The sequence below is a fragment of the Euwallacea fornicatus genome, chromosome 1 (assembly GCF_040115645.1).
Source record: "Euwallacea fornicatus isolate EFF26 chromosome 1, ASM4011564v1, whole genome shotgun sequence".
NCBI lineage: Eukaryota > Metazoa > Arthropoda > Insecta > Coleoptera > Curculionidae > Euwallacea > Euwallacea fornicatus.
The window spans coordinates 7,777,715-7,805,108 of record NC_089541.1 but is presented as its reverse complement, the minus strand read 5'-3'; the positions used below and the strand labels follow the sequence as shown (position 1 = coordinate 7,805,108).

The following is a 27,394-nucleotide window of genomic DNA, read 5'->3' as shown; positions in this document are numbered from 1 at the left end:
ACTTTCGAACCTTAAAATGGAAAAAATAGCCGGGGAAAATCCATAATGGGTTTTTTTGGAAGTATTTCACTATTTACAAAACACAAATAATGAGCAAAGAAACTACGGCACAAATGTTACAAAAACCTTATAGATGGGTCGTAAATGCAAAGTTTGCTACAGCCCCAACCCTGATTTATGTTATAGAATTTATTAAGAATAAAAGGAGTAAAAAACCAACAAAATTTATGCGCACTAAAATGAAGAACGACCGAAAAACAGAAATGAGATTGTCAATGAGTCATTGTGTCAAATGTTAATGAGAATCAATTGTTGTCATCTGCCATATATAAGGCCCTTTCAGCCCAACCCACCAGAATAAGTAGTGCGTTAATTATCAACATTGGAACGATCCTGAGGGAAATGTGAGCGTTTATTAATTACTATTTATTTCAGTTAATCTTTGGAATATCAAGTTTATAGTTCTTATATGAAATTTGCTTTTTGAAAATGCATTGAATATTTTAATCAGTCTACGAAGGACGAAAATAACAATTTTTTCCTTAATTAAATGGCAAAAAATTATAATTAATAATGGAAAACCATCAGCTGTAATGAATAATTGATACAATTGTAAATTAGTAATTGGTTTATTTGTACTAAAACGTATAAAAAAACTAAATATATATATGTATATATATACATATATATATTATATGTATACATACACATACATTACTAGATCCGTACATTAAAAACACTAGAATGAAAAAATAAACATATAAATTAACTATGACGCAATAAAATTAGCTATAATCTAATTTTCTTAAAATGAAATTTGTCTCTAATTCAAACCACTTCACCGTTTACATCACTAAAGCTCCTTTGCACATTTCTCTATGATACTTATAAAAACTACTCTTCAATGAATGTTATTAGTTATCTGCTATTTTTCTACATATTCAAACCTATAATCTTCTCAATTTAGTGGTCCCCGTAGGAGGTAAGGGCGTATCCAAGTTCCTATTCAAAACACCAGAATTTCGTACAGGATTTGCATTAAACAGAACATTAGGACTCAAGGGCGGCAACTCGCCCCTGAACGGCACCGACTGAGGATGAGCTTTGAGAAACTCTGTAGCCTTGGAGCCGCGTTGGAGGAAAAATGATTTCTCAAAAGGTTTCGCAGTTAAACTAGCCCCAGATACTGTTTTCCCATCAAAAGTCACGACCGTGTCTGGTGGAGAGACTGCTAACTTCGAAGAAGTTGGGACATCGTTGGTTTTGAAAACCTCAGGAGGCGAGGGCGCTTCGAAGTCTATTTCAGAGGATTCACTGAAATTTTTAAGTGTTTCAGTTTGTCCCGGCGGAGGGAGGTAGTAGGATTCCACTCTATCGGCAGCAGCCATTTCAGGCTCGATATCTGAGTCGATGAGGTTTCTCGGATGGACAATCAATAGTTTCATCTCCTCTTCTTTGGGGGCAATTGGGTTTTTAACAGCTTTTTTAAATTTCAGCTTTGTGGGTAAGCTAATGCCTGCCAGGCCGTAAAAGGTTTCCAATTTTTTCGCTCCTGAAATTTTTATGACTCCGCTCTCCCCCTCTGGATCCACTTCTGGATCGATTTCATCAACTTTAGTTTCAAGGATTCCCCCAATGATCGGTTTAAACCCTCTCTCCACGATGATTGATTCCGGCTTAAAGCCTTGATTTCCTGATTTATTATTAAATTTTTCACTGTCTGTGGAGTAAAGGGAGTTGGAAGTATGTATTTCAGGCTCCCTTTCTGTGGATGCCTGTTGGGGGGATATTTCAACATTCTTAATCATTGTCGGTCGCATTTTAGCTGCAGAAATCAGTTGTGCATTTACAGGAATTGAGATGTAGAAGGGCGATGATTTCGTGATAGCTTGTTTGGTGTTAAATTGAGGATCATTAAGATTCACATGAGATCTAACGTTCGTCTGTCTGTAAACGGGTTTCTTGATGGTGGTTATTTGTGTAGTTTTGCTTTTGAAATATGGCTGTTTCACCTGCACTGAATATGGTTTTTGTGGTTGCATCTTCAAAACGAATTTTTTGATTGTTGCAAAAGTATTTGGTGGCTTGGTAGTGAGCTTTATGAACGGTTGTTTAGTGGTCGTCATTCTTGGCTTAATAGTCGAGTTTAATAACGATGGATTTGCGAATGAGTCGATGGGATGACTCTGTGGTGATTGGAACGATAGTGATGTGTTCGGAATCTGGTCTGATTTAGGCTGACTGGTACGTGTTGGTGATGAGTCTAGTGTAGTGGTTACGACCTCTGAAATTGCAGGTTGTGACCGGTTATCGGACGTGATATCTTCCAGTATAATAGGATTTGGCATTACCCTTGCTTCCTGTCGAATGGAAGGGCTGGCTTCCAACTCTATGTCTGATTCGTCAGAAAATTTATTAAAATTGTCACTTTCTGGTGCTTGCACCACGGAGTATTGAACCTGACTGGCAGCTCCTGCTTGATCGCACGAGTCATGAACGTTGATTTTCCAGCCGAGGTGTCGGTGAGTGAAACACTGAAAATGTTCCAAAACATCACAAGAACTCGCGACAGAGCGATAGACAAAATTTTACCTGGTAATAAACAGTGTTAGGAGTGTTCCTATCAGGAATCCAAGTTATTACTCTAGGTTCTCCTACATCGCATTTGAGTTGCAAGGTGCGTTGGTAAGCTCCGAATGAGTCAAAATCGTCAGCTTCCGCATCTCCGGTGTGGGTCCAGTGACAAAGCCTTCCAGTCCCTGTAGGAATAGCCTCACCATCTTTGTCAAATCTCACGCCCGAGAAGATAGTAATATTCTGAAAACATTACGTGGATATTCAATGGATGCATTAGCATGCATATATCTAAATACTTTGAAGAATTACCTTTTTCTCTTCGGGAGTTTTATAGGCATAACCACCGATTGGGTCATCTGTGATGTAGAAGGGATGATACTTTGCAGACACTTCAGGATTATCCCCGCCCTCAACAATAAAGTTATAAGTTTTTCCTCTAACAACGTTGATTTCTGGGATGAGGAGGCCGTTGATATACCAAGAAATACCCCAGCCTACGTGGCCTATAAAATTCATTGCCGATTCATATAGACCTAAAAGTTTAACCGGAAATTACCAGTAATTGCTGGATATCCCCGTTTTCCACCAGTAGGGCCCATTTGAGCATAAAACACCCCATCTTCAGGTTCATAACACTCTATCGGGGGAATAAACCAAGCCTCTCTCTTTTCTTTGACTGGAGTTGGCGGTGGGACCGTTTGGGTTGTACCTCTTTGATTTACTCTGTTAGTTCCTCTAGTGCGTGTAGTTTCTCGTCTTGAAGCCTGAACTTCTTCTACCGATTCAGTGGTAGCGACAGGCCTGCGAGGTCCATTCTTCCTGCGATTGCTTCCTTCTCTTCTAGGAGCAGCAGTGGTTGAGGGTTCAGCAAATTCTTGTACGGGTTCAGATATCGATGGCTCCGCAATTTCTTGTCTAACTATTTCTTGCCCTGTGCTCTGTAATGGTGCTGCGTGATGACCCGCAGACTCCCCTTCGGGTAATGGGCAATTCCATTTGGCTGGACGTGCAAAGTCTATGAAGCTATCTCCTGTGGTAATATATACAAGAAAATTCATGAAAGAGATTAAGTCAGTTTCGTTCTACTTACTCTTCAGATAACTAGTATGGAAGGATACTTCATCTCTTTGGTTCAAGGGTCCAATAGCCCAGAGGATGGCTTGCGATTGATTGGTGTAAACTGGCAAATCGTACTGATCAGAAGCTTTTAAGGGTCGCTGGTATGTGACTATGGAGTAACCGTTGACCATGGCTGCATTGAGCAGGCGGACGTTGTTTGTGTTTTCCTTTATGACGATTTTTTTAAAAGAAAAAAATTATTTTTGTGGAATTAGTTACTTCAAATTTGGTGTCCGGGCAGGAGCCAGTCGGTCCTGAACATTGTGACTTGTCCTTCAAATAATAATCTTCTGCATATCCCTTGAGTGTTTCCTTGTCTACCCAAGCAACCACAACATCCCCTCCAATCATAACGCTTCTAGAGACTTCTCCGGATAATCCGAAGGACATGTATTCTCTATCTCCTGCAATTTTCGAGTATTTTTAAACCAAATAAACCCTTAATCAAATCCGGGTATGATTTCGAAGAGTGAAAGTATAAGAATACGGTACTGAAAGGCTCTAGCCTTGTCTCAGCAACTTATTTAAAGATCATAGTTCAAGACCGTATTTAAAAAGAGTAAGTTGATGATGGTGGCAGAAAATCGAAAGGACACATTTTAAATATTTTCGTATGTGAAATATCTTTTCTATTTAACCGACTTTATATCTCTTGTCGTTTCTCAGATCCTCATCTTATTCACTTTTATGTGAGGCGCCCTGTATTTCCCCGGGCTAAATAATAAAAATTCTCGCAACGTTCAACTCATTTCGAATAGAGACGTTTTCTTTTACTTTGAGCTTAATCTTTTGGTGGGATGTTTTCTACCTGCTTCCAAAACAGAATAAGCTCTTAAGCTGTGGACGGATTTAATTAAATCTGGAAAGGGGATGAAAAATAAGTGGAGAACAAAGAGTTTCAGTTCTTGGCATGACAGAGTCATCCAGTGTCGGTTATTGCAGTTCGTGGTAAAAATAAGGATATAAGCGTACCAATACTAACCTAGTTTAGCTACTAGCTGTAAAACAATGCTTTCCCCAGCTACGGCCCAGCGCACTTCAAACCCCAGATCTTCGTCTAGGACTTCACAGTTTAGTTTTGACTGAAATAAAAAGTGTCCAAATAAGTTATGAATGAATTGAACGACATTAGTACAAGAGATCGCGAAGTGATGTAATACCGAGAATCTTGAGAAAAAAGTGTAACCGTTGTAACAACAGCTACCTCATTATTTAATCAGGCGTTATTAGGTCCCATACATCTTAAAATTCCATGAATGGGTCGTTTAAATTTATTGAGGTGTCTCCTAAGGCCATCTAGAACTTTTTATTAATCCTGTATGGTAATGTTGAAACGAAAACAAGATTTTAAGGGTTTGAGAATTCAGCGTCCAGAGTCGATTTAACTTAAATCGGGAGACTGACGCGAAAAAATATTCAAAATTTTGATAATTTGCTAATAAGAACAATACATGTATAGCGTATAACGAGAGACGCTCCTTAGAACTTGACCTTTATCAAACGTGATTATCCCTAAAGGTGCGTGTGCATTAAACGGTCCAATACCTCATCAATCACGAGGACAATTAGTATAACGTTACATGTAATATCTTTTAAGAGGATAAATTAAACGCCAATAGATCATCGTCGTAACAAGCGAGGTGTAGATAGGTCTGATACACCAGACCGTATTGCCATCCTAGATTCCTTTGACGATTAAATTGCCATGTTAGAATTTATGATCCAATAGGATCCATCCTCAGTAAGTGATTTATCATTCGCGATTATTCGTAACCGACAATTTTAGAAGATTCGAAGGAAATTCAAACCACAAGTTTGTCCGTACTTAAAATGAAGCTGTTTAAGAAAATAAAGCTTTTATTAAGGAAATAAAACGTATATACAAAAATAAAAAAATATAAAAATATAGGTAGGAAAACTGGCCTCAGGCTTAGGTTAAGAATATATAATTTACAAAAAAGATCACAGATCACTAGTTAGTTACTCTACATATAGCCTCAATAAAAAAAATGTAAATAAATATTTTGAAGAAAAGTCTATGGGTCTAGAGAGCAAACAGTAAAAAAAATAGAAATAGTCTCTGTAAGGCAATAATAACAGTAATAAAGCGGAATGTAAGCAAAAACACATTAGTGAAGTTGTAACCTCGCAAAAGCTCTAATGGTATCGAGATTGTCCGAGAGGGGCATAGTTCTGTTGCTGATTTCCAACATTCTGGAAATCAAACCGATTCCTGGGTTTTGTATATTCGAATCGCTGTTGATAATCCGCCCGCTCTTGAACCTGTCTTTGATCATACAACGGTTGATAGGGGACTGCTTGACCATTATATGGCTGATAGTGGCCCACGAATTGTCGAAGAAACTGCGACCCTTGATTTTGAGCTATTGGAAATAACTGTCGAGATTGATGCACGAATTGAGGTTGATATTGTTGCTGTTGCTGTTGGTATTGGTGGAAGGGCACATATCCCTGCTGGTAATTTTGCTGAGGTACGAGAACGTCGTTTTCGTAGCGACGTTGGAAGGTCATGTGGGGGGGACGAAACGTGGTGGGCTGCAAGTGTCCCCCAATTTGAGGCCTTCGCACCAAAACCTCTCTCGAGTTGTCGGGGACTAGTAATTGATGCCGTTTCTGGAACAACAGAGAGAGAGGATTATAAGGTTGAAGAGGTTCCTCAAAATAGCCCAAATGTGTGGGGGACACTCACAGACTCGTGTTTTAAAGCAAGGAAGGTATTTTTTTAGATTTGCCTTGGAATAACAAAAAATATATCGCGGAAGGACAATTAAGAAAATTATTTTTTTTTGTTTTTGTTTTAAATATGTTTTTCTCCAATTCTTTCCTCACGGTGCTGCAGTTGGTCGAGTACAAGTAAAATGTGTTTTTTCAACCCGCTCTTGGTTAATGTCTACATATTTTATTCAATTCAGGTTCAGAAACTTACGGTGTTTTGAGTTTCATTTACTCATCAAAAAGTAATCAACCATCGATTATGGTTATATTTTTTGGCTTATCTCAGATAGAGTGTACCAAAATAGATATATTCATGGAGCAAAATCATTAAAACTATCTCGTCATTTGTTATAAAGTTGAGCTCCTTCATCTACATATTTGTAGTTTTTATTTTTATTTATATTATATTTTTATTTTGGGCTATTATTATTTATTTTATTAAGGGGATTTATTCTTATTTTTGAACATTTAACCAAACGTGTCGTTCCTACCGTCTCCGAGATTCCTTTACTTTAGATATAAAAATATTTAACTTCTTTTAATGTACATTTTTCTTTCCAAATAGATCAGAGACATTTCCCAGCTTTTTCTCTGAATTTATGTTTTGAATATGGATTTCTCCATCGATTTCTATTCCCATTTTATCGTATACAAACTGTCCCCTTACCTGTGGACTAATTCCCAGCATTTTCAACGAAGGCGGAATATTCAAAACTTGGGGAATTTGAATATGTCCAAAATCTACAGTGAATTGTTCACACCAAATTCCAAAATGACCTATATCGAAGACTGTCAAATCTCCTGGGAGAGTGAGGACTACTGTTTTGGCATCGTATCGTCTCAACGGTACTTCTTTGCCATTCTCGTCTGGAACCCTAATGCCTTGCGGGGATGGTTTGGGACCTCTACCTACCCAGAATTTAGCATCTGAAAAAAAGTTTAAAATTCATTTATGAAAAGCAAAATCTGCAAAAAATATTCAAAGGTGGAAAACTTGAAAACTAGCGAGCTTTTTTGTCGATGTTCTTACAATAACACTTGCTACCGTACGTTTGGCGACGTTTCGGTGGTCGGTTTAGACTTTCCTCAGGTATCTGCATTCTAAGTTGTCCAATCTATGTTCAGTTTTGAAGAAGGTGGAAAGTGACAATGAAAACACTGATAAGTTTTGTAGTAGTGTTTGATGTCCACGAAACAGAGTTCTTTCCGAAAAAGTTCCAAAGATTACTGTCTATCTTTCTCGGAGCTATTTCTAGCGAATCAAGGTAGGTTCAGCATTCAGGAATTCTAAATTAAACTGTCCTCAAATATCGGCAAGGATGCCTATAATTTGAATCTCTCGTATTTATGAGTGTTATTTGCATATTTAATCCAGATTAATTTGAGAAATTTTCATAGTCAAATTGATATTTCAAATAAAATCCGGATGCAAAATATGACTTTCAATGAGAGCACGAAATCAAAATAAATAAACCGATTTGATCAGTTAGGCATTATGCCAGTGCAAAAAATTATAATTATAAAATGAGTTGAGGGCATAGCATGCCTAAACAGATTCTACACTCGTCAGATAACTACAAGGAGTAATTTAAAAAAATCAATCGCCAATTGACGCATAATTTAAATTGATAATGTTCAATAAGTGAAATTAAATTTTTATTATGGTTCCGGCGCACTTTCACTGAAGCTTTTTAGCTCAATATGGTACTGTTTACACGCCGTATTCGCCGTAGATAACCGGTTCCAGTGAAACAGAAATCGGTATTTTCTGTTTAAAGTGAGAGTCAGCAATTATACTATGCATACAAAAAATGTATCAGTTATAACTTAATCACCGAACGAAGTACTCTTAATTAATCCTTCGTGAAGCTGCAGCAGACATCTTGAGCCTTAACCCGCTTACTAGCGAGCTGCAGCACTAAGGCGATTAGAAATAGGGTCTTTCTTATTTGCTCGATGTCATCGTCTTCTCTAAGACTTGTATATACTCCAGAGTCTTAATTAAACTCTATATGCCAAAGTTGGTGCTGTAATGTGAACGGCGACAAGTTTTAATTATCTGGTCAGGCAAAGTTTCGTTCCGAATGCAATTTTAATAAATTCGAAAATAATTTAAACTCAGGATTACTTTAAATTGAGTTTACAACACTCCCGGACGAGTGGAACCAAATTACGAGTTCAGCTTAAATCGGGGATTTTACAGTTCCAGAAAAGTGCCTCTATTTTAGAGCTGAAAATCCCTCTAATCTATGACATCGCATATTCCTGGTCGAAATTTAAGTTTGCCGATTTGAGAGTGAAGGACTTATAATAGGGCTGAAAAGCGCTGTCAGAGGCGTAGAGAGAATTCGATTTTATTACCATTCACTTGCACTTTGCATCCCTTAGAAAGGTGTTCAGACGCTGCTGATACTCACCTGGAGCTTCTCCATCGTAGTGCAAGTTAGGAATGAGCAAAGTTTGAGCATCGACTATGACGATGTTGTCGGAAGAGATTGAGTGAACTCCTTTGAGGGCGTCAATTTTCTGTGGCCTCGGAAAGTCGAAATTGCGGGGGATTTTAATGTCTCCGAAGTTTACCTGCAAGCAAATAACGCCTTAGCGTTAGATCTTCGAGATTGTCGGGTTTAAAATAGTCAGTGCCTAGAGACACAATATTATACAGAAATTATACCAAGTGTCCCGTGAGTGCAGGTTAGTTTGGGTCTCGATAAAAATCACGCTCTTTGCTTTCTTTCCTTAAGCGTTTTTTGATTTTTTGGGAAGTCGAACAAGATGAAAATCCAAGGGGGTGCGAAATTTACATTGTCAAACCATTGGACCAGGTCAGATACAAAAACTACAAATTCAATCCAGTAGACTCATCTTGTGTCGCGCGGAGGCCTGCAATTGGATTCTTAATGGAAGGGACGAATGTCCAAGAATTGCATCAATTTTTGAAAATGAATCTTTCCTTCGGGATACTCGGAAAGAAATGAGGCCTTGAGTCAATTAATGGAGTAAGATCACACATGGCATTGCAGAAATCTGGAAGTTGCTTCCATCCACAAACGCTGTGGTGCGATAAAAATTTTGAAAATATCCTGTCTTGTAAAGACATTATTGGAACGTTTCTTATTCACGAGGACTATGGTTAGTTCAATAGAGGAAGTAATTTGTACATCTCTATTAATTGAGGCATGGCGAGACCTTAAAGACATTTTTATTTTGTACCTTTTTCTCTTTAAAAAATAACGTTAGAACCGGGTAGTTGTCGCCAACGTTCCCTATCGATGTGAGCACTGCATATTCAGAAAATTACCTTTAAAGCTTGTGTCAGTTTTAGCAAAGACATAAAACACTTACATCAAACTCCTCACACCACACATAGAAGATCTTGATGTTGTTCAGGTTTTTTCCTTCAGGTAAGGTGAGTGTAACACCCTCTTTTCTGTACCGTCTGATAACATCCCCGTTATTATTCTCGTCTCGTAATCGAAATCCGCGGCTGTCGGCTGTTTTATAGGTGCTGGCATAAAAATAGGCCGCTGGAAAAAATTCGTTCATTCCAATGTCAACGTTTTCTTTCCAAAAATGTTCATGGAAACTACATGTTTCTAACTGTTAGTTGTCATTTCCTTAAAGAGCAAGGAGGATTTCCAGAAAGACTAAATAAGACTCATCAATGCATCATTAACATTTTCAAATTCATTAACGTTGTAATGTAAACTTCCATAAGCGTTTGAAAGATGCTCAAAGGGAGCGTTGAAGTAAAAATTGGGATTCATTAGATCTTTAAGTAATTTATAATCGAAAAGAAACCAGAATTAATTAAGAAAAGTTTTAAGCTGCTTGAAATTTGGATTTTTCGAACTCGTCAACAAAGAAACTTCCCGTTTGATGTAGGAAACGAGTTCTCAAATTGCCCAAGTGCGTTCAAGCTGAATTAAAAAAAAAACTGCCTAGAGAACTCTTTACGAACGTAAAATGAGGCGTATTTTATGATAATTTATTCACCTTGCAACATTTCATTAGAACCTTAAAATATACATCTGATATGGAACTATCCATTGTTTCTTGCATGAAATAACACGTTTTGCACGAGATTATATCTACAAGGTATATGTATGTATACAGGTTCTTTTAGAACTATGGGATCGAACTTCTGGGGATTATTCCGTGCAATAATAGAAGACATCTGATAAGAACCCGTCTCCGAAAATGTCTCCCTAATATGGACTTATGATGATTCAAAACATTTATATACGACCATGTTTTTATCGAGTTTTAGTACGTTCAATTTTAATTTAATTCCTCAAAATAATACTACAGTAATTGATTAATATGTTATTTTTGAACTTGATTAGACATGTTTAAACGACGTGCACGATTTTGCTGACTTAGCTAAAAATTTGATAATCGTTTTGAACAGCTTCATGTGCCGCAGTGATTTGCATAAACGAGTGTTGCTCTGTTTCCACTGCCGTTTCATAAACCAGAGACTTTATATGTCCCCACAGAGAGAAGTGTAAAGGTGTTAAATTCGGTGACCTAGGGGGCCACAGAACTAGACCACCTCAGCCGACCCATTGTTGTCCGAACTAACGATCCAAATATTGGCGGGCTTAAATAGAAAAGTATGCAGGCGCACCAACGTGTTGCAGCCACGTTTGCTGTCGAACGTTTAATGAGGCGTTTTTAAGAAGTTTCGATTTGAAAATAAACAAAGTTACTTTATAAAACATATTTTTGCGCATAACTGCGTTAAAGCATCATAAAGTCGTAACGCCTTAGTGAGACATCTGTGGACACGGGTTCTTTCACCCAGACGTCTTATATTGTTGCACTTAACAATCCTTAGAAGTTTGGTTCCGTAGTTCTGAAACAACCTGGATATGAGAGGTAAGAAATAATATACGCCCTTCTTTAGTATTCAGTGGGTGTAATATGGGTCTTTAAATCCCCATTATGAGAGGGCAATAGATTTTGTCACTGTGGAATATTTAATGAAGCGTTCGTTGTGCTCGAAGAAGCCTCCTTAGATGATACTTTCGTAAATTAATTCTCTGAAGATGTTAATGAGGAGTTTCATAATTGAAATTGAAAATAATGTAATACATTAAACGCGTATATGACTATATAGATGGTGAATGTGAAATAATGAAAACTGGCTCATGAATCCCTATTGGAAGAGTTGCCCAGACAAAAGTCTCTTGTTTTGTTATGTGTCATGAATTCATTATAAAATGTAGTCCTAATATAACTTTTATGTTAATTCATTAATTGACGAATCTGTGGAATAAATTTATTCTCACCCGGTCCTTGTCCGTCATAGGTAAAGTCCTTAATGTGTATAGTTCTCCCATCCACAGCATACACTTCCCCTGACACTCCATGGTGAAGCTCCGACAATTTTCCCAAGAACTTTCCGATGTATTCCGCATTTATTAGATCTGAAAACATATACAAATTTTATATATTCATTCATCATGTATCGTGCAGCTAAGCAAATCCCCAACAAATCCGCATTAGTAACGTCTCATTTCCGGATCTTCGAACAAAACAATTAAGTTCTGCAAACCCTTATCCACTTCATATTCCCCTAGTGACAGTTAATCCTTTAGGATATATCAGTAACCCTTCGTGAGGCCTTGATTCTTCATAATGCCTCGAATATGAGCTATAAATAACGTTTTGACCTAATTTCTCATTGAAACAACACACGTCAAGAGCAGAGTTAGACTCTCATGTATGTCTGTCCTATTTACTTTCGTAGAAATTTTATCAAGAGAGATACGAATTTAGAAATTTAATTACATGTTTCGAATTATATATTTGCCTTTACACAGATAGGTATTATTGGATTTCTCTCGGGGCACACGTAATAAATGTTATTAAAACCAGGGAAAAACATGGATACTTCAAAGGAGAAATGATAACGAAGGCTGGCCGCCTTAATATGATTTACTAGCATATGGGAATTTCACAAGATGAGAATTCGTAAATAACGCAAGGAAAATAAAATTGCCTGAAGAGTGCGAGTGAGCAAGTGGTAGCGAGTTTCCGTGATTATTATCAACGAATTAGGGGAATTAAGTCCAGTTGAATAGCAACTTCATATTTGATAATGGATCACACATGTATTAAAATTCAAAATATCGCATAGGAACGTAGTACACAGAACCGTATGAGATCTTGATTATTTCTAGAGTTATCAAAGATTCAAAACACTCGGAAAAAAATATCTTCGACGCACCACCCAAATCAACAGCCAACAGTGTTTGCAACAGACCTTTGGTAATTCCAATACAAGTATCAACAATTTTGGCCTTTTTTATAGTTAATTCCGAGTATTACATTTTTTAATTTTTTAGATAAGTTGATATACATTTTGATCCCCTCCATTCAGGTTAGTTAGCAAGACCATGATCATGATTAGTGTAAAAAAAGCACTCGATATTGCATTATGGGCGCAAAATCGATAAGGTCCATAAGAGAGATAAAATTAGAAAATATTTAGAAAAGCGAACCATGTCATAGTTAACGGAATGGAAGTAGCACATTTCAATAGGAGTGCGAAAAATACCATTTTTATGGACGGGCGTGACCAATTTTGCCTCGCACGAGAATATCATGCAAGCACGAAAAAATTTATTTCTGGACTTGTAATGCTTCGCTGCGGTCCCAGGTGTGAACAAACGGTTAAGAGACGGAAGGGTCGTTTAATGGGTAGAACCACTTTAAGTTTAACACTTCCGGGGTGGTAATTCTCGATTCACGACGGTGAATAAGAGAAGGGTAAGAATGAGAGGATTTAAATTTATTTCAAAACGTCGATGAGTAATCAATGGAGAGATCTACTTAACAATCTTATCAATAGGTAGCACACTAAAGACACATGATAGAACCATTTGCGACACATAATACAATCGTATCTTTGAACACACAACTACAGGTGAATGGGCACACCAAGAAAATCTTCCTTCCTGATGCTATTCGTGTTCTTGGTGTGCTTATGTTCAGTCGAACGTTTCGATTCGAATGATATATTTGAGGACACCAGTGTATTACTCCAAATGTTTGTAACATTTGTCTTCGGTATGTGGACCAACTGAATTGTGCGCACAAGGTGGGTAAGTAAGATTGAGAATCCGTTAAGAAAAGATTTATGTAAGTTTTTCACCAGTTTAAACTATTGTAAGATATATTATTTTAGTATTAAGTTTCGGAAAAATAGCAACTTATTCAAATGCCCACTAACATTTTTTTCGCGATGTTGCTCGTACAGAAGTGAAAGTTGTGGTAATACCACAAGCTCCCGATTTGAACTTTTAAAGTAGGTAAATATGTCTGTCTATGCATGAAGACTGTGAATATTATGCTAGATAATTTGACTGATGAGCAAAAGTTAAATTTCAATGTTGCTGAACGAAAGTTCACTGTTGCAAAATTAGATGAATCGAAGAAAATTGCTTCACAGGTCAATGGAATCAATTAGCGGCTTTCAAGCAAATAATACACCAGACTGTGAGTTCTGTGCTGATTCGCTACTTGTTTCAGCGATTGCGTTTTTAACTGTAACATAATAGACTTAATAAACAGTGATAATTATTTGCATAATTTATTTAATTTGGATAAACTGCATGGTGAAATAATGCAAGTAATCAAAGCGATAATATATCCCTGACCAGGACGGTAGAAGAGCATTTTTGCGTTTGCAAGTTTTTTCTTTTGCAACATGTTTAAGGTGTAAACAAGAAGCAACAAAAAGTGAAAGTACCTTGAAGGTCCCCAGTGGGGTCAGTCATACTGAATACTGAGGCCACACCTGGTCCGGGTTGGAGAAAGACCTTTTTGTCTTTGCCAGTTTTTCCCTTCAAGATATGTTCAGTGTGTAACGAAGACCCAACAACTGAAAGTACCTTGAAGGTCCCAAGGACATTTGAAATGTTTAGGAGAAAGTAATGTTAGTGCCACATCTCCGAACCTTCACACATTCAGTGGTTTGACAATCTCTTAGGAGTAAAAATTATATTAAAAACCATACAGGGTGTCCATTTAACAGCCCTTGGACTCCTACGAGTCTATTTGTGAATTCATAAAAAAATCTATTATGGAGATATATAGGAGAGTAACGACGGGAAATTTTAAAATTAATGGCGATTCTATGGGATGTTCCAAAAAAAGCGTCATAAAGTGTTTTTTTTTTTGTAATGAGACCACCTCAATTTTTTTCACGTGATGGAGTCCGCTTTTTATTGTATTAGTTCTTAGATTTGTCCCTCATAAAGAAATTATATTTCGGTTAGCTTAAATGAAATTTTTGTAATTTTAGGAGGGACTTTCGTATAAGATCCTGTTAACAGGCACGGATACTCATTTACCCAAAAATATATACTGGATGTTCAGTATAACAATTTTAGTTATCACCTTTTGAAGTAGTTCGGTATGTTTTTTGTGACGTAAAACGAAAGATAGTACAATTTTATGCATTTTGGTGTAAAATAACGTCTATTTATCTTGAATACTAATGGAATTATTAATTATTTCGGGAAAATATGCATTCATGCTCTTAGTGCAAATCATGCGTTGCTATGGTTTCGATGTTTTTTGATTTCACGTTTAAAAAACTGGCACTTTATGACGCCCCGCTTTTTTGGGACACCCCGAAGGGTTGTCACTACCTTCAAAATTTACCTTCATTAGGCTTATAAATGTTCTTCTAATTGTTTTTTTTTTAAGTCACAAATAAATTCATGGAAGTCCGAGAAGCTGCTAAATGGACGCCCTATGTAGGCGGAATCCAAAATCCGGCTTTTAGAACCGCTGTCCATTTTACATGGCGCAATCCCGATGCCTTTAATTAACTACCAATCATCCCATTGTCCCCTATATCCTGCAGCTTGCAGATGAACATTTAAACAAAAAAAACTGATATTAACATATTTGCATTCACCCTCACTTTAATTAAAAATGCCCGACAAACAACGAGAACAATAAATCCAAAAAATGGCGTGTCGACTTTAAAACCAGCGCTGGCGCAGCGGAACAAATTGAAGATTGTTCTCGCGTTTATAGGCCACTGAGGCGACGTGCTTTTTAATTAATGACTTTTGTGCCACAAGAAACAGACATTCCATGCACCAAATAACAAGCATTCCAGCTTAAAGAGCGCCCCTAATAGTTTTGCACCGCCCCGGAACAGTAGGTTTGCGTGTCTTTGAACCATTCCATGGTGCTGATCACGTTCGAGTGATGGATTTTCATCTTGTGTCTCTTTGGAACAATTCCTTCACAAGGAATTGTATGTGACGCGGTGAACTTTGGTACGCAGCTTACAACGCACAGCTGCAGAAAATTTATGTCCTCGCTAACACCCGCATGAGGCTCTATCAAATTGAGTTTCCAATGATCTTAAATAGCGTATCCCGGGTTTTCCTGGAAACTTCCCAAATGGAGGTAGGGGCTTTATGCCATTTTTCAATTTTAAATACCTCAATTTTGCATCGTCAGAGCTCTTGGCTCTCAATTGAGATATACTGTATCGACGTATACCCACTCGTCTTTGAAATACATTTGTCTCCTATAGTTCGCTACGGTCGGATACACTGAATTTTTAAGCTAAAGGAGGTAGGCTTGGTCGATAACGATAAAGCGCGAAATTTTCCACAAAACCGTGTTTACTGTTGTGATTTCACACAAAAAGCCCCATATTGTATACTGCGTGACGCAGAAAAAAGAACACCCCGTAAAAATGGTTTTATTTAAATGATCTTCGGCATGCACATTTATTACGCTAAAACAAATTTAATTGTTAAAAATAAAAAAATTAACAATTTGCGCGGTATCTTATACATTCATATACACTTCCAGGCATAGATTTAATGAGGGAATTGAGGTCCTCTTAGGGGATCTCATTCCAGACATACTGGATAGCATGACATAGCGCCGCTAATGTTTGCGGGTGATGGTGTAAATTATGAAACCTTCTACCTACAATATTCCATACATGTTCAATTGGTGAGAGGTCTGGAGATCGAGGTGGCCGAGTTGGCAAATTGATTGAATTTTATTGAAAGAAGTCCATAGTCACTTTAAATACGTGTAATCATGCATTGTCTTGTTGGAAAATTGGATTAACAAGAGTTTCCAGATAAGGCACGAGAAGAGATTACAGGATTTCTTGGATGTATCGTTGAGCTGTCATACTGCCTCTAATGAAAAGTAAAAGTAGTCTGCTACCGCATACAATAATACCCCAAACCATTACCCCAACAGTCTGATGGACGTGCCTCTATATTGTCAACTGAAGATCCCGTCTTTCACCCCGTCTTCTTCTTACTTTTTCTCGACCATCATACATACCTAAACTGAACCTGAATTTGTTAGTAAATTCAATATTATCCCATTTCAGATTCCAATGTATCCCTTCTGTGCACAGCTACAGTTGATTTTGACGATGATTAAAGTTGAGGGGTAACGTAAGATGGAGACGGTAGGAAACAGTCCAAAATTTCTTATCCGGCGATAAATGCTTCGAATCCTAATGGACCTTCCATATTCAGCAAACCACTGATCCACCAGCGTTTTCGACAAGACGAATCTATGTCTTAAGGCCATAAGTCGAAGACGACGACATTGGCGTTCTGTAGGTCTTTGAGATCGTCCAGTACCTATCCTTTTGCCTCTTTGCTCTTCTTCGAACCATGTCCCTATAGTGTCTACACTACGGCTCCAATCTAGTGGCGATTTCCCTATATGACCGATCAGGCTCTCGTAGATCTACTATTCTACCTCTCTCAAACTCGCTTGATTAATGAAAATTTCGCTGCACTCTGCATCTAAGGATATTTCATTATTCTAAAAGCCCTTGCTAAACACATCATACACCAATAAATGGCATTTTCCAGTCATATTGTCGATATTTTATAGCAATTTTTATAGTATATATTTTTGAGGTTCTTTGCTTTTAATAATTGAGGTAATCAAATTTGATGGGTAATTCAAATCAGTCACGTAGAGTTGATAATTCATTAAAATTTTGAACATTGATAGCCGAAGCATCGGTGAAATTAGAGAATTTGTGTGATTTTCATGGCGAGTCCGGTAAGAGTACGGAAAGAGCCTCCTATAGTTCGTCAGGTTAGGTTTGAGTGATTAATGTAACTTTTTTACATCCTGCGTGATAAAAGCACAAGAATGTATTTTTAGATTCCTTGGATTCTTAGGGTAAAGACTGATCGTCGTGGTGAACGACGTGGGTAGAGTGCATCGTTCTCGACAGGAACGTGTGTTCTATTACGATTTTACGCATAAGGGCCCATATTGTGTTTCTACAGCCCTTAGCTTTCAATAATTGAGAGAATCAGGGTTAATATGCAATCCAAATGAGTTATTTAAAGATAAATGTAAACCCAATGAAATTTTGCACAGTGATAACCGGAGAATAGCTGGAACACCTTTTCCCAAGTTCCAAGATAGAAACTATCATCCAAACTGACTTAATAATTATTCAGATACTACTGAAGGCTGCGCAGCTGCTCGTTGGGACTTTTAAGAAAATATAGAAATTTTATCCACACGATCATTGAGTAACTACCAACTTGACTCATTTATAAATACTAAGACCACAAGCGTGTCATGATAAATCTGCCTCTATTTATATATCATGGTTTAGGATAACAGTTCACCTACAAGTGTTAATACTAACTGGATATGAAGATTAACAGCATTGCACCGAATTTTCTCACGCTTGCTAAACCTGTTCACATCGAACATTAACCAACAAATATGAATTAATTACGTAAAATAAACATATATTTCTTTCATGCTATCAGGGGAATAAATGTCAAGGGCACCATTCCTACATAGCTTTCAAGCATCCATAATGCAATCTCCATTATAAAAATGATATAATTAGTAGCAGCAGCTTTGTAGGGGTTTGAGCAGCAGCTCAAACCTAAATTGGCTTTTTATTGGCAGTTTATACCAAGTTTCCTTTGTGTTATTGGTATTCATTTAAGGTTGCAGCGCTAATAGAGCTAATGGGAAATAAATTTGGGTAGGGCAGCCAACGACCTAAATAGCAGATATTTACCCCCAATGATGACGTGCGTATTGATAAAAGCTTTGCAACCCAGCTCAGCTTCAACTGCGTAGAACCAGAGGTTGATTGCGAAACTTCAAGTCGTTGATAAGTTTGTTTTTAACTTATTGAAATGAAGATAGACTACTTTCAGTGCCAAGACAAACTTAGCCGAAGGTAATCAAGCAGATAAGTGCCCACCTATATGGAATAACTATTTTACAAACACGCACTAATGACTGGTATGTAACTTGAATGCAGTCGTAAATTTATTCATGGAGTGTTTTGTAATTATTATGATTATTGCTGTTACGTAAGTATATCTTTAGGAAAGGGAAACTGTCTCAGTAGACATAAAATTCACCTTACTCTCTTTGGTCAATATTTTAACCAAATTCTCTTTTAAATAGACATTATTCAGCCGCAGTTCCCACGCTTTGTTAATTCAAAAATCAATTGTCATGTAACTTAACCGCAAAACCAGTTATTGTGTAACAATCTGGTTTACGTTCAAGCTTAATATGCCAGTCAAGTCGTTATTCATCTTTACACGATTTACGGTATTAACAATGATCAATTGGAGTGGGGCACAAAGTACACAGAGGGCATTAAAACCGTGTCACTAGGGGAAAATTCCTATTGCCACACGTATGAATTTTTTAAGTCCAAGTGTTGAAAACGTCTGTATTTATATCTAGTTATTAATCACGAATATGTTTATGTGGCTGTGGTATAATAATGGCATATTGTTTGGTAATTCTGCATTGCAAAAAGACATACATGTGCACGAAGTACGTGGTACTGTTATTAGTGGGCATAGACTAGAATTTGTATGGTTTTTTTTGCCTTGGCTGGGAGGGCAATGATGTATACAGAGTGTTGCAAAATGTTGTCGTTCACTTCAAAAGATTTACTATCGAAATGCAGGAGATTTCAGTTTGAAAATGACTCTTAACTTTTTATTTACAACTCCCAGTGTTTCTAAGATATAGTTTGCAGTTCGAATCTTTGCTTGTGTATCGAATTAGATAGCGGCACGTGTCTAGGATACGTGGGGAGAACTTAAAACTCAAACGACAGAGACAGAGATATACTATGGGTGCCTTCTATAGACTGGACTAGTGGGTTAAAATTGATAATGAGGGTTTATATGGGTTGAATAAAGATGACGGTATGAACGTATGTCTCTGCCTTAGTTTTTTGCTGCAATTGTGGCATGATTAGAGGCGTGACAATTTACCGGATGATTCTAGATAAATGGGTCAGGCAAATATCTTTAAATCGAGGCGATCTACAAACAAAGTGTTCGAATAAATTATTTTTATTTTCGGCGGTTTAACTGTTTATACTCTCAAGTTTTTTCCAAGGTCATCTTCACCTGTCATTTGAAGTCAACGTCGTTTTTTCAAATGGAATACCCAATTTGTTTTTCTGAGATACGAATTCTACGCTGACAAGAAAAATGTTTTGTCTTCGAACAATTTTTACTGAAGTGATGAAAGTCATAATAACGCTAAATACAAAATAAACGCCGAACATGCAAAGTCCATGGTCGTTGTCTTTCCACTTCACGCAATCAATGTAGACGCTCAATTGATCAATAATGCATGTTGTGGCGATCCACTTGACCGTGGGTTGTGAAGCTTGATTCATTTGAAAATAATACAATTAAAAAAAAATTTACATTTTCGTGAAATCTTCTTTGTTCCTAATTACAAAAAGTCACACAATTTCGGAAACAGCGAACATGTAATTCTTGATACAAACTTACGTGGTACGGACGAAATTTATGTGCATTTAAAACACACTATTATTAAACAGTACTCTGAGAAAAACTTGAATTTTGAATTTTTTGTAGATCTTGTCAATTTCAAGGTATTTGCTTCTTCTATTTACGCTGATGAACATGATTCAGAAATTGATTATTCTGACAGTAGTCATAGTTATTATAAATATATATATATATATATACTTCTTTTTTTGAAACGGTCATATTTTATATTGATTTTGAATTGATTTAATGCATACGATTCGTAAGTATGACGCACATGCAAAGATGCATACTAAAAACTATATTTCATCCCAACTTGTGGCGAATATCACTCTGACATTGTAAATCTCATTTGGAACTGAAAATCCCCAGACTCATAATTGATTTAGAGCATAGAAGGTTTGAAAAAATAAATGAAACGTGACCGAAAAACTACTATCACTTCGTACATTGTTCTCTTCAGCTAGAACACCCTACCTTGTGTAGCTTTAAGGGTAGTGTTCACTCGAAATTTAAACTAAATATTTTATAAACCCGAAGAGTTGTAGGAAAAAAAATTGAGAATCATTTTCAAATTTTGGCACGGGCCCGGGTTGCTTTTGGAATGCTGGTGCTTGAAATGGTCACCTTTGGCGCCCTTTAGAAGGTGCAACTAAATCGTTGATAAATTTGAATTGGTCATCTCAAAAATAGCTTAGATACGAAATTTCGTAAAATTAACTGGGATAGATCGAGAAATATTAAACATGTGATTTATTTTTTCAACTTTTTTACTGTGTATCTTGGAAACTAAAGATGCTAGGATACGTGTTTATAGGAACTTTCCATCTTAGAACTCCTTGAAAAATTACCCTTTGAAATATCAGACACTTATTCAATAACACCCTGTATTCATCCTAGTAATCTGCAATTAGGTCACGAGCACCCGATGCTTTAAATGGTCTTAATTTATCCACTGTCCATTTCATGGCTTCGTGGGTTACCACTTTCCGGGCTAGTGTCCAATATTGCTGCACTGGACCCCCACTCAGGATGGGTGGCCTTACCTGTATCTCTAGGGAAATGAGGAGATTCCAAAATATCTCCTCACGATAATTTAAATAACCGCACTAATAAATAACTGTTTTAGCAAGTTTTTTTCTTAAAAAAACTGTAAATTCATACATTAAACAAAATTCTAATTGTTTCCGAATATTTTCCATATTAATCTTCATCAGAAGGTGAAAGTGAAGCAAAGACGATTGGTGATTACCTTGAAATGCTTAATTTGCTGTGGTTATGTTTAATTGGCTTTTGAGTTACGGTGTGAGTTTGTGCCAATATTTGATTTAATAGTAAATCCTATATTAAGCTGTTGATTTATTTTCACGTTTCGTATGCAAATTTGAATCATGTGAAATTTCAAATTATCAGAGGAACAAGCGAACTAAAAACGGATCATCCAACCCCTTAATTGGAGGTGTGATTATCTCTCAAACTTCTTGAGGATTTTGTGATATTTTAATAACCACATTAATTTTAATCAATATCGAGGCAAGAAAATTCACAAAAATAGACATAAAAACACAGCGACAGTGGTTTATTTAAAAGTATATTATCATAACTGGACAGAATAATCGTTAAATAAATGAATAAATATGGAGATGATTAATTTTTGTTAATATTTGAACCAGTAGGTTTGGATTAGGTGGCAATAACAGATTTAATGCTTCAAAACAAAGAGAAATTGAGAAACCGTTTTGATGGAATGGCAAAGTTTTACTAAGTGTTTCCTGCACAAATCAATTGTTTTCAAGAAAATCGCATTATAGTTCTTACCTTATCTTAAAAACAAAATTACATGGCTGACAGAATTCTGTGTAAAGCTGTGAGATTCAAATAACAAAATGTCATATAGTTTGTCTTTTACAACCACACAGAATAAGTAAATTAATGAAGTGGTACACCCCACTGAAATGATTGGTTGCTCCAGGAAGAAATATGAAGTTATGAAGACATCTTTTTCCAAAAACCTCATACACATCCAAGAAACACTATGAGTTTAATATATAGTTGATGTTTTCTATTAAGTCTCAAATTTTAGTCTCAAAAAGTAAAAATATGCTTACGGCACATCAATCATATAACCAGTTCTCTCAATACTTTGCAAATTTATCTTTGTTTTCGTTCGTTATGAATCGTAGTTATCAACAATAGACACCTTATTAATTTGTTGTAAATTGTAATTCCATGGAAAAATCGTAATTTTATCGACGCAATACCTTCAAACGTAATAGATTTTCAAAAAACTCGATTATCTTTCATCCAGACACTGGTCTAACAGTTCTAAAATTTGTCTGCCATAACGGCTGGTTCAGTTGTTTTTATTTTAAGTAATTTATTGCTAAATCGGTTTGTTGATATGATTAGTTCAATTGGAAAAATCGAAGTAATGATCATGAAATTTAATTCTTCATTGCAAATTATTATCCGTAAATTGAAGCATTAAAAAATATTGATTAATGAATTAGTGCTGAAGAAATTTTAGGAAGTGCTGTGAAAGCAGAAATTTTGAGTTTAAGGTGAAGTGAAAAATCAAAAAGATAACGAAAATTTTTAAGTCGGCGAAAATTATTCAATTTAAATTTACTGAGAATCATCAAAACGTCATAGTTATCATAGTTGCCTGAGTCTGTGTCGTCAAATACTGAAATAATGCTTGATATAAAACAGAAAATTATCATAGCGAAGTTTTTCAGTTTGAATATTAAAAAAACTCGTTTTCCCAAAGAATATAATCAAAACGTTAGATAAGTTTCTTGTTTACCTTTTGAACTTTTAAACTTTAAGCTAAAGACTGATTTTGATAAAAATTTACTGATTGTAGAAGAGTAGAAAGGGCGGATAATTAAAAACTGCCTAGATTCCAAAAGGTTTCCGCAGTTTTTGAAACATCAATCTTTTTTTTCTAGAAAAACTTCACCCGATGAATTTCCCAACGACGAAATTTGAATTTGTAACTCGTTATGTTTTATTATATTTTTGGTATTTTTTTAATTCAAATATTAAAGTGTAATTTTCAGCGTACTGCCACTCAATAAAAATGCACCTCCTCTAGTTAGTCCAGGTCGTTTAATACTTTTGCATTGCAGATACTCCCAAGTAACATACACATTAATAGATGTTGTAAGTGCAAAGGTCAACATTAATGGAACTAAAAGGCCTTTATGAACTACTGAAGACTTTAGTTATTTCGATTTTCAAACATTTTTATATACCAGGTGATTCATTGGCAATGGTACATGGCAAAATTTGTGAATAGGAATATAAAAATATGACGATTTAACCCAAGATACTTTATACGAACTTTGCGTGTTTTAGAATTATGGAGGGTCAAAGGATCAAATTTTATTTTTATAGTCCTTAATAACTTTTTGTGTTTTCATATTATCAACACCAAAATTGGTATACTTGGACTGGATGATATGCCAAGTAAGAATTTCGATGTAATTTTTACGTAGCTCCTAGAGAATGCTAATTACAAGCCACTGCTTCGATATATTTAGTCATATGTTTTATGAGTGCAACTAAGGTAAAATTTCAATTAGTATCATGAAAAAGCGTCTCTTTTGTTATCCTGATATCTCTCTTCGTTTACAAGATTTTTACCTCTAAGCTAATTCGTGTCGTAACATTTAAAATGTTTAATTAATTTAAAGAAATTATTAATTAAAAAATGAAATGTTTAACTCGTTAAAAAAATTAAAAGTCATTAACAAATGAAAAATAAGTCCTGTATTGTAAAATTCATTTGAGCAAAAATACAAATTATACCGCGTATTTCACTAAAGCAAGTCATTATGCCTTGACGTTTTTACTTTAAATTTACAATTTTTTACTCAAAAAGAGCAACTGACAAGTAATTAGTCTAATTACTTTCACAAGTTAAAGTGGCAATAGCTGAGTGATGTGTTTGCATGTGAGTGAACCACAGCTACCATCGTTTTTGAGTGTTTGAAATGGTACGACACGATTTAGTTTATGGGTGAAAATCTCGGAAACGAAGAGAGATATTGGGATTGAACGAAAATATTTTTTTGAGTAAAAATATACGCTCTTTCGTTATATTGAATAGAATTTGACCTTAGATGCACTCATAAAGAAATAAGACCAAATGTATATCGAAGTAATTTGTAGCTAGCCTCTCCTAGAAGCTGCGTAAAAATTAGATAAATAGTCTGACTTGTCATCGTGGGAAACCTAAATGTACCAATGTTGGTGTTCATGCTACAAAATCATAAAAAGTTATTAAGAAATTTTAAAATAAAATTTCATCTTCTAACACCATGTATGTTTGAAATGCAGAACAATGGCATAAGGTATGTTGGAATCAATCGTCATATTTTGTTGTTTCCTATCTCGGGTTTTACCATGTCCTATTTTCAATGGGTCACCCTGTCTATTTTATAAAAAGTTCATTTTTTATTTCTTCACTAAATTGGCAATTCCGCTTTCCATGCCATGCCATTAAGTAGTTCTTTTGTATTGTTAACTACAAATTTTGTGCGGGTGCTAGGTATAGTAACACCCGCATATAATATGACATGGCCACATTTGTACTTGTCCTTTTAGCCGATATTTATTTCATAAAGTTGCAATATCTTCTTAAATTATCAAATTTCACGAGGATTTCTTACATGAACTTCGATAAATTTGAACCAATTTATCGCAAAAAGTTGAGGAAATCTGAAACTATTGGGCAATTTACCAAGCACGTAAGTTTGCATCAAATGATGTCAATTAGAATTAAAAATTTCGTCTTTAAGGTGCTAAAGGTATTTTAGCAATTTGAGTTACGTCAAGGTAAAGTTGCCCTGACTATTAAGGATTGTAATGACCTGAAATGGACAGTTTCGTAATTTATGTCAAATTTATTCATTAAATTACATTTCTTTATTAAACTTAGGCAACGAGCTTTAATGTCAATTTGGCCAAACCGCGGGTAAAATATTGTCCAATATGTCACCCGAATGAGGATGTGCCCCAAATCACTAGGTAACAAAAAAAGGCCTTGTTATCGAACGCTCTTCTGAGAGACATTTTTAATTACATATCATCATTGATAAAAAGTACGTTTTCTTGTTTTCACGGTTCGATGATTCCGTTGCAAAGTGGGTTTTCGTGTAAACTGCGTTCTCGAGAATGAGAATTAAGTCTAAATTATAAAAGAACTTTTGCTTGAAGCTCTAGAATTTATATGGGGGGGGCTTGTTTAGGGAGATAGAATGATAGTTTCATTTAAAGTATCAAACCATTAAAGGAATGCTAAATAGCTCCTCGAGATTGATGGTAATAATTTTGCCTCCGGGTGGCAGAATGCAGCATTCTGATGACATTCTAGAGAGCGAAATGCTTAATAACTTTTCAAGTGGGATCGTAATTTCAATAATCTTAATAAAGCCCAGCAGTGACGACATTTAAGCTTTTAAGTAGGAAATTTTATTATCTTATTGCAGACCCGTATTGAGCAACTAAGCAATCGCTCGTGCTCTCACCTTTCAAAATGAGAATTTATTTTATTTTCACTCGATCATCTAATTTGTACAAAGCGACAATTCTATAAAGTCACTTTCCCGATTTCTGATGATATGCATATGAAAACATTTTTTTTTTTACGAATGACATTTTCAGTGCTATTTTCAAGTCTTCTTTCAAGTCACTCATCCCAAAATGCTCCAGTTCACTCCCGTAACCCAAAATGCACAGAAAGAACCACTCACCGATAAAACAAGTGGCCAGGGCCGCAAACACAAGAGGCCCGATCTTGGCCATAGTCGTTGTTGTAACACTGTAGATCTCACTGTAACTGGAGGAACCGACTTGAATGTCTTTCACTTTAAATCTTTCATAATGTAAATGTCGAAGAACTAACAATGCAGTACCGTCGACGATGGACGATGGTACCCCACTCTGCGAAACTAGCAGCTTTGCTCGGCCAGTTTTGTAATGTTTTGGAAATTTTTTTCATCATTTTTGCAGTCGTTATGAACGGTTATAATGGTACCTATATGGACGCGCTGTAGTCAAGGTTTACAGTGGTTCTGCTGTATATGGTGTGTGTTATTATTAATTCGCCATTTAGAGATATTTTTTTGCAATTTAAGATCATATTTGAAAATTTCACGTTGGTTAATGTAAAAGATGCTTTTAGGTTATTACCATTCGTACTGGTACGGGGTGACAATTTAATCAATGGCTTGTGATTCATAGGAGAATGATGTATATAGAAGAATATTTAGAGCGCACGTTGGTACATTTTAGTGGATATATGTAGGTCACTGTTAAAGGTCTTTATGTCTTACTTCATGGGGTACTTTTTCATTGTCCTCACCGTCCACATCTTCCTCTTTATTAACATTATTCGTTTGCTTAGCTTCGTTCCATACATTAATATCAGCTGGAGTGCAACATTGGGATACACTATTTTCAATAAATCAAAAACGTTCAATTACGCACCGACAAGAACATCAATACTGAATCGCAAGTCTTCCCTAATTACGCTTAAGAGAATATAATCTTCATGTTGCTCACTGGTAGAAAAGAGATCATTCCAACATTTTTAAATAATTTGCTGATTAACTGTTTCTGGATCGTATTCAAGTTTAAAAGAGTTTCTTGTGACGTTAAACGTCGCCAAAAACTATTTAGGTCATTGAGCGTCTGTTGTATAAAATTCGCTAAATAAAAGAGAAAATTTCAGAGACGATACTACAAGAGGAATTGTGGAAGTAATTAGCGTTTGCACTGTAATGAAAAATAAATATAGTCTAACAGCAAATTGTCTGGAAAAGGTGCATATTTGTGTAGGTGTTCTTACACTTAATGGCCTTAATCGTTGGCGTCTGTTAATAACTGTTGATCATTTCTATTTCGAGGTGCGTTAAATGTACATAACAATATGATGCAATAAAAAATTCGACATTGATCCCATCATAATTGCTATATTCATTTTACGAGTGTGCGTTCATCCTAAAATGGTATGAATCAAATCAGTTCAGGAACTGGGCTGCCTGAGTGATGGTAAGAGTAAGGGACTCTCTCGGAATGGTGATGTGAGGCATCCCTCTGGATAATGTATCTACTCATGA

The 27,394-nt window shown here is 36.0% G+C and overlaps 3 protein-coding genes across 4 annotated transcripts in view; 1 reads left to right on the top strand and 2 right to left on the bottom strand.

Moving 5' to 3' along the window:
- cpx (complexin) overlaps positions 1-27,394 on the top strand; it is a 220,394-nt gene that overhangs the window by 516 nt on the left and 192,484 nt on the right. The gene's annotated exons all lie outside the window — the stretch shown is intronic.
- On the bottom strand, positions 683-2,279 carry LOC136342386 (uncharacterized). Its single transcript, XM_066288173.1, has one exon. The coding sequence runs from the start codon at positions 2,124-2,126 to the stop codon at positions 948-950; it is 1,179 nt and encodes a 392-aa protein (XP_066144270.1). The 5' UTR covers positions 2,127-2,279; the 3' UTR covers positions 683-947.
- Positions 2,153-26,199, bottom strand: Skeletor (DM13 and DOMON_DOH domain-containing protein skeletor). 2 transcript variants are annotated; one of them, XM_066284360.1, is made up of 13 exons: positions 26,027-26,198; positions 11,727-11,864; positions 9,778-9,959; positions 8,850-9,012; positions 7,100-7,359; positions 4,679-4,778; positions 3,916-4,100; positions 3,668-3,863; positions 3,134-3,607; positions 2,887-3,080; positions 2,593-2,817; positions 2,352-2,534; positions 2,153-2,284 (listed from the first exon to the last, which is right to left on the bottom strand). In XM_066284360.1, the coding sequence occupies exons 1-13, from the start codon at positions 26,076-26,078 to the stop codon at positions 2,276-2,278; spliced, it is 2,361 nt and encodes a 786-aa protein (XP_066140457.1). In that variant the 5' UTR covers positions 26,079-26,198; the 3' UTR covers positions 2,153-2,275. The 2 variants fall into 2 exon arrangements, with proteins under 2 accessions (XP_066140457.1, XP_066140537.1); XM_066284440.1 differs by lacking the exons at positions 2,153-2,284; positions 2,352-2,534; positions 2,593-2,817; ... (3 more) ...; positions 3,916-4,100; positions 4,679-4,778 and adding an exon at positions 5,536-6,330 and having other exon boundaries at positions 26,027-26,199.

Excerpts from the sequence above, each read along its gene's own strand:
- LOC136342386 (XM_066288173.1), bottom strand. The coding sequence starts at position 2,126 with ATGACGACCACTAAACAACCGTTCATAAAGCTCACTACCAAGCCACCA.
- Skeletor (XM_066284360.1), bottom strand. The coding sequence starts at position 26,078 with ATGGCCAAGATCGGGCCTCTTGTGTTTGCGGCCCTGGCCACTTGTTTT. Across the intron at positions 9,960-11,726 it reads CTATGACGGACAAGGACCGG|CGGCCTATTTTTATGCCAGC; the intron begins GTGAGAATAAAT and ends AATTTTTTCCAG. Across the intron at positions 4,101-4,678 it reads ACAGCTAGTAGCTAAACTAG|GAGATAGAGAATACATGTCC; the intron begins GTTAGTATTGGT and ends CGAAAATTGCAG.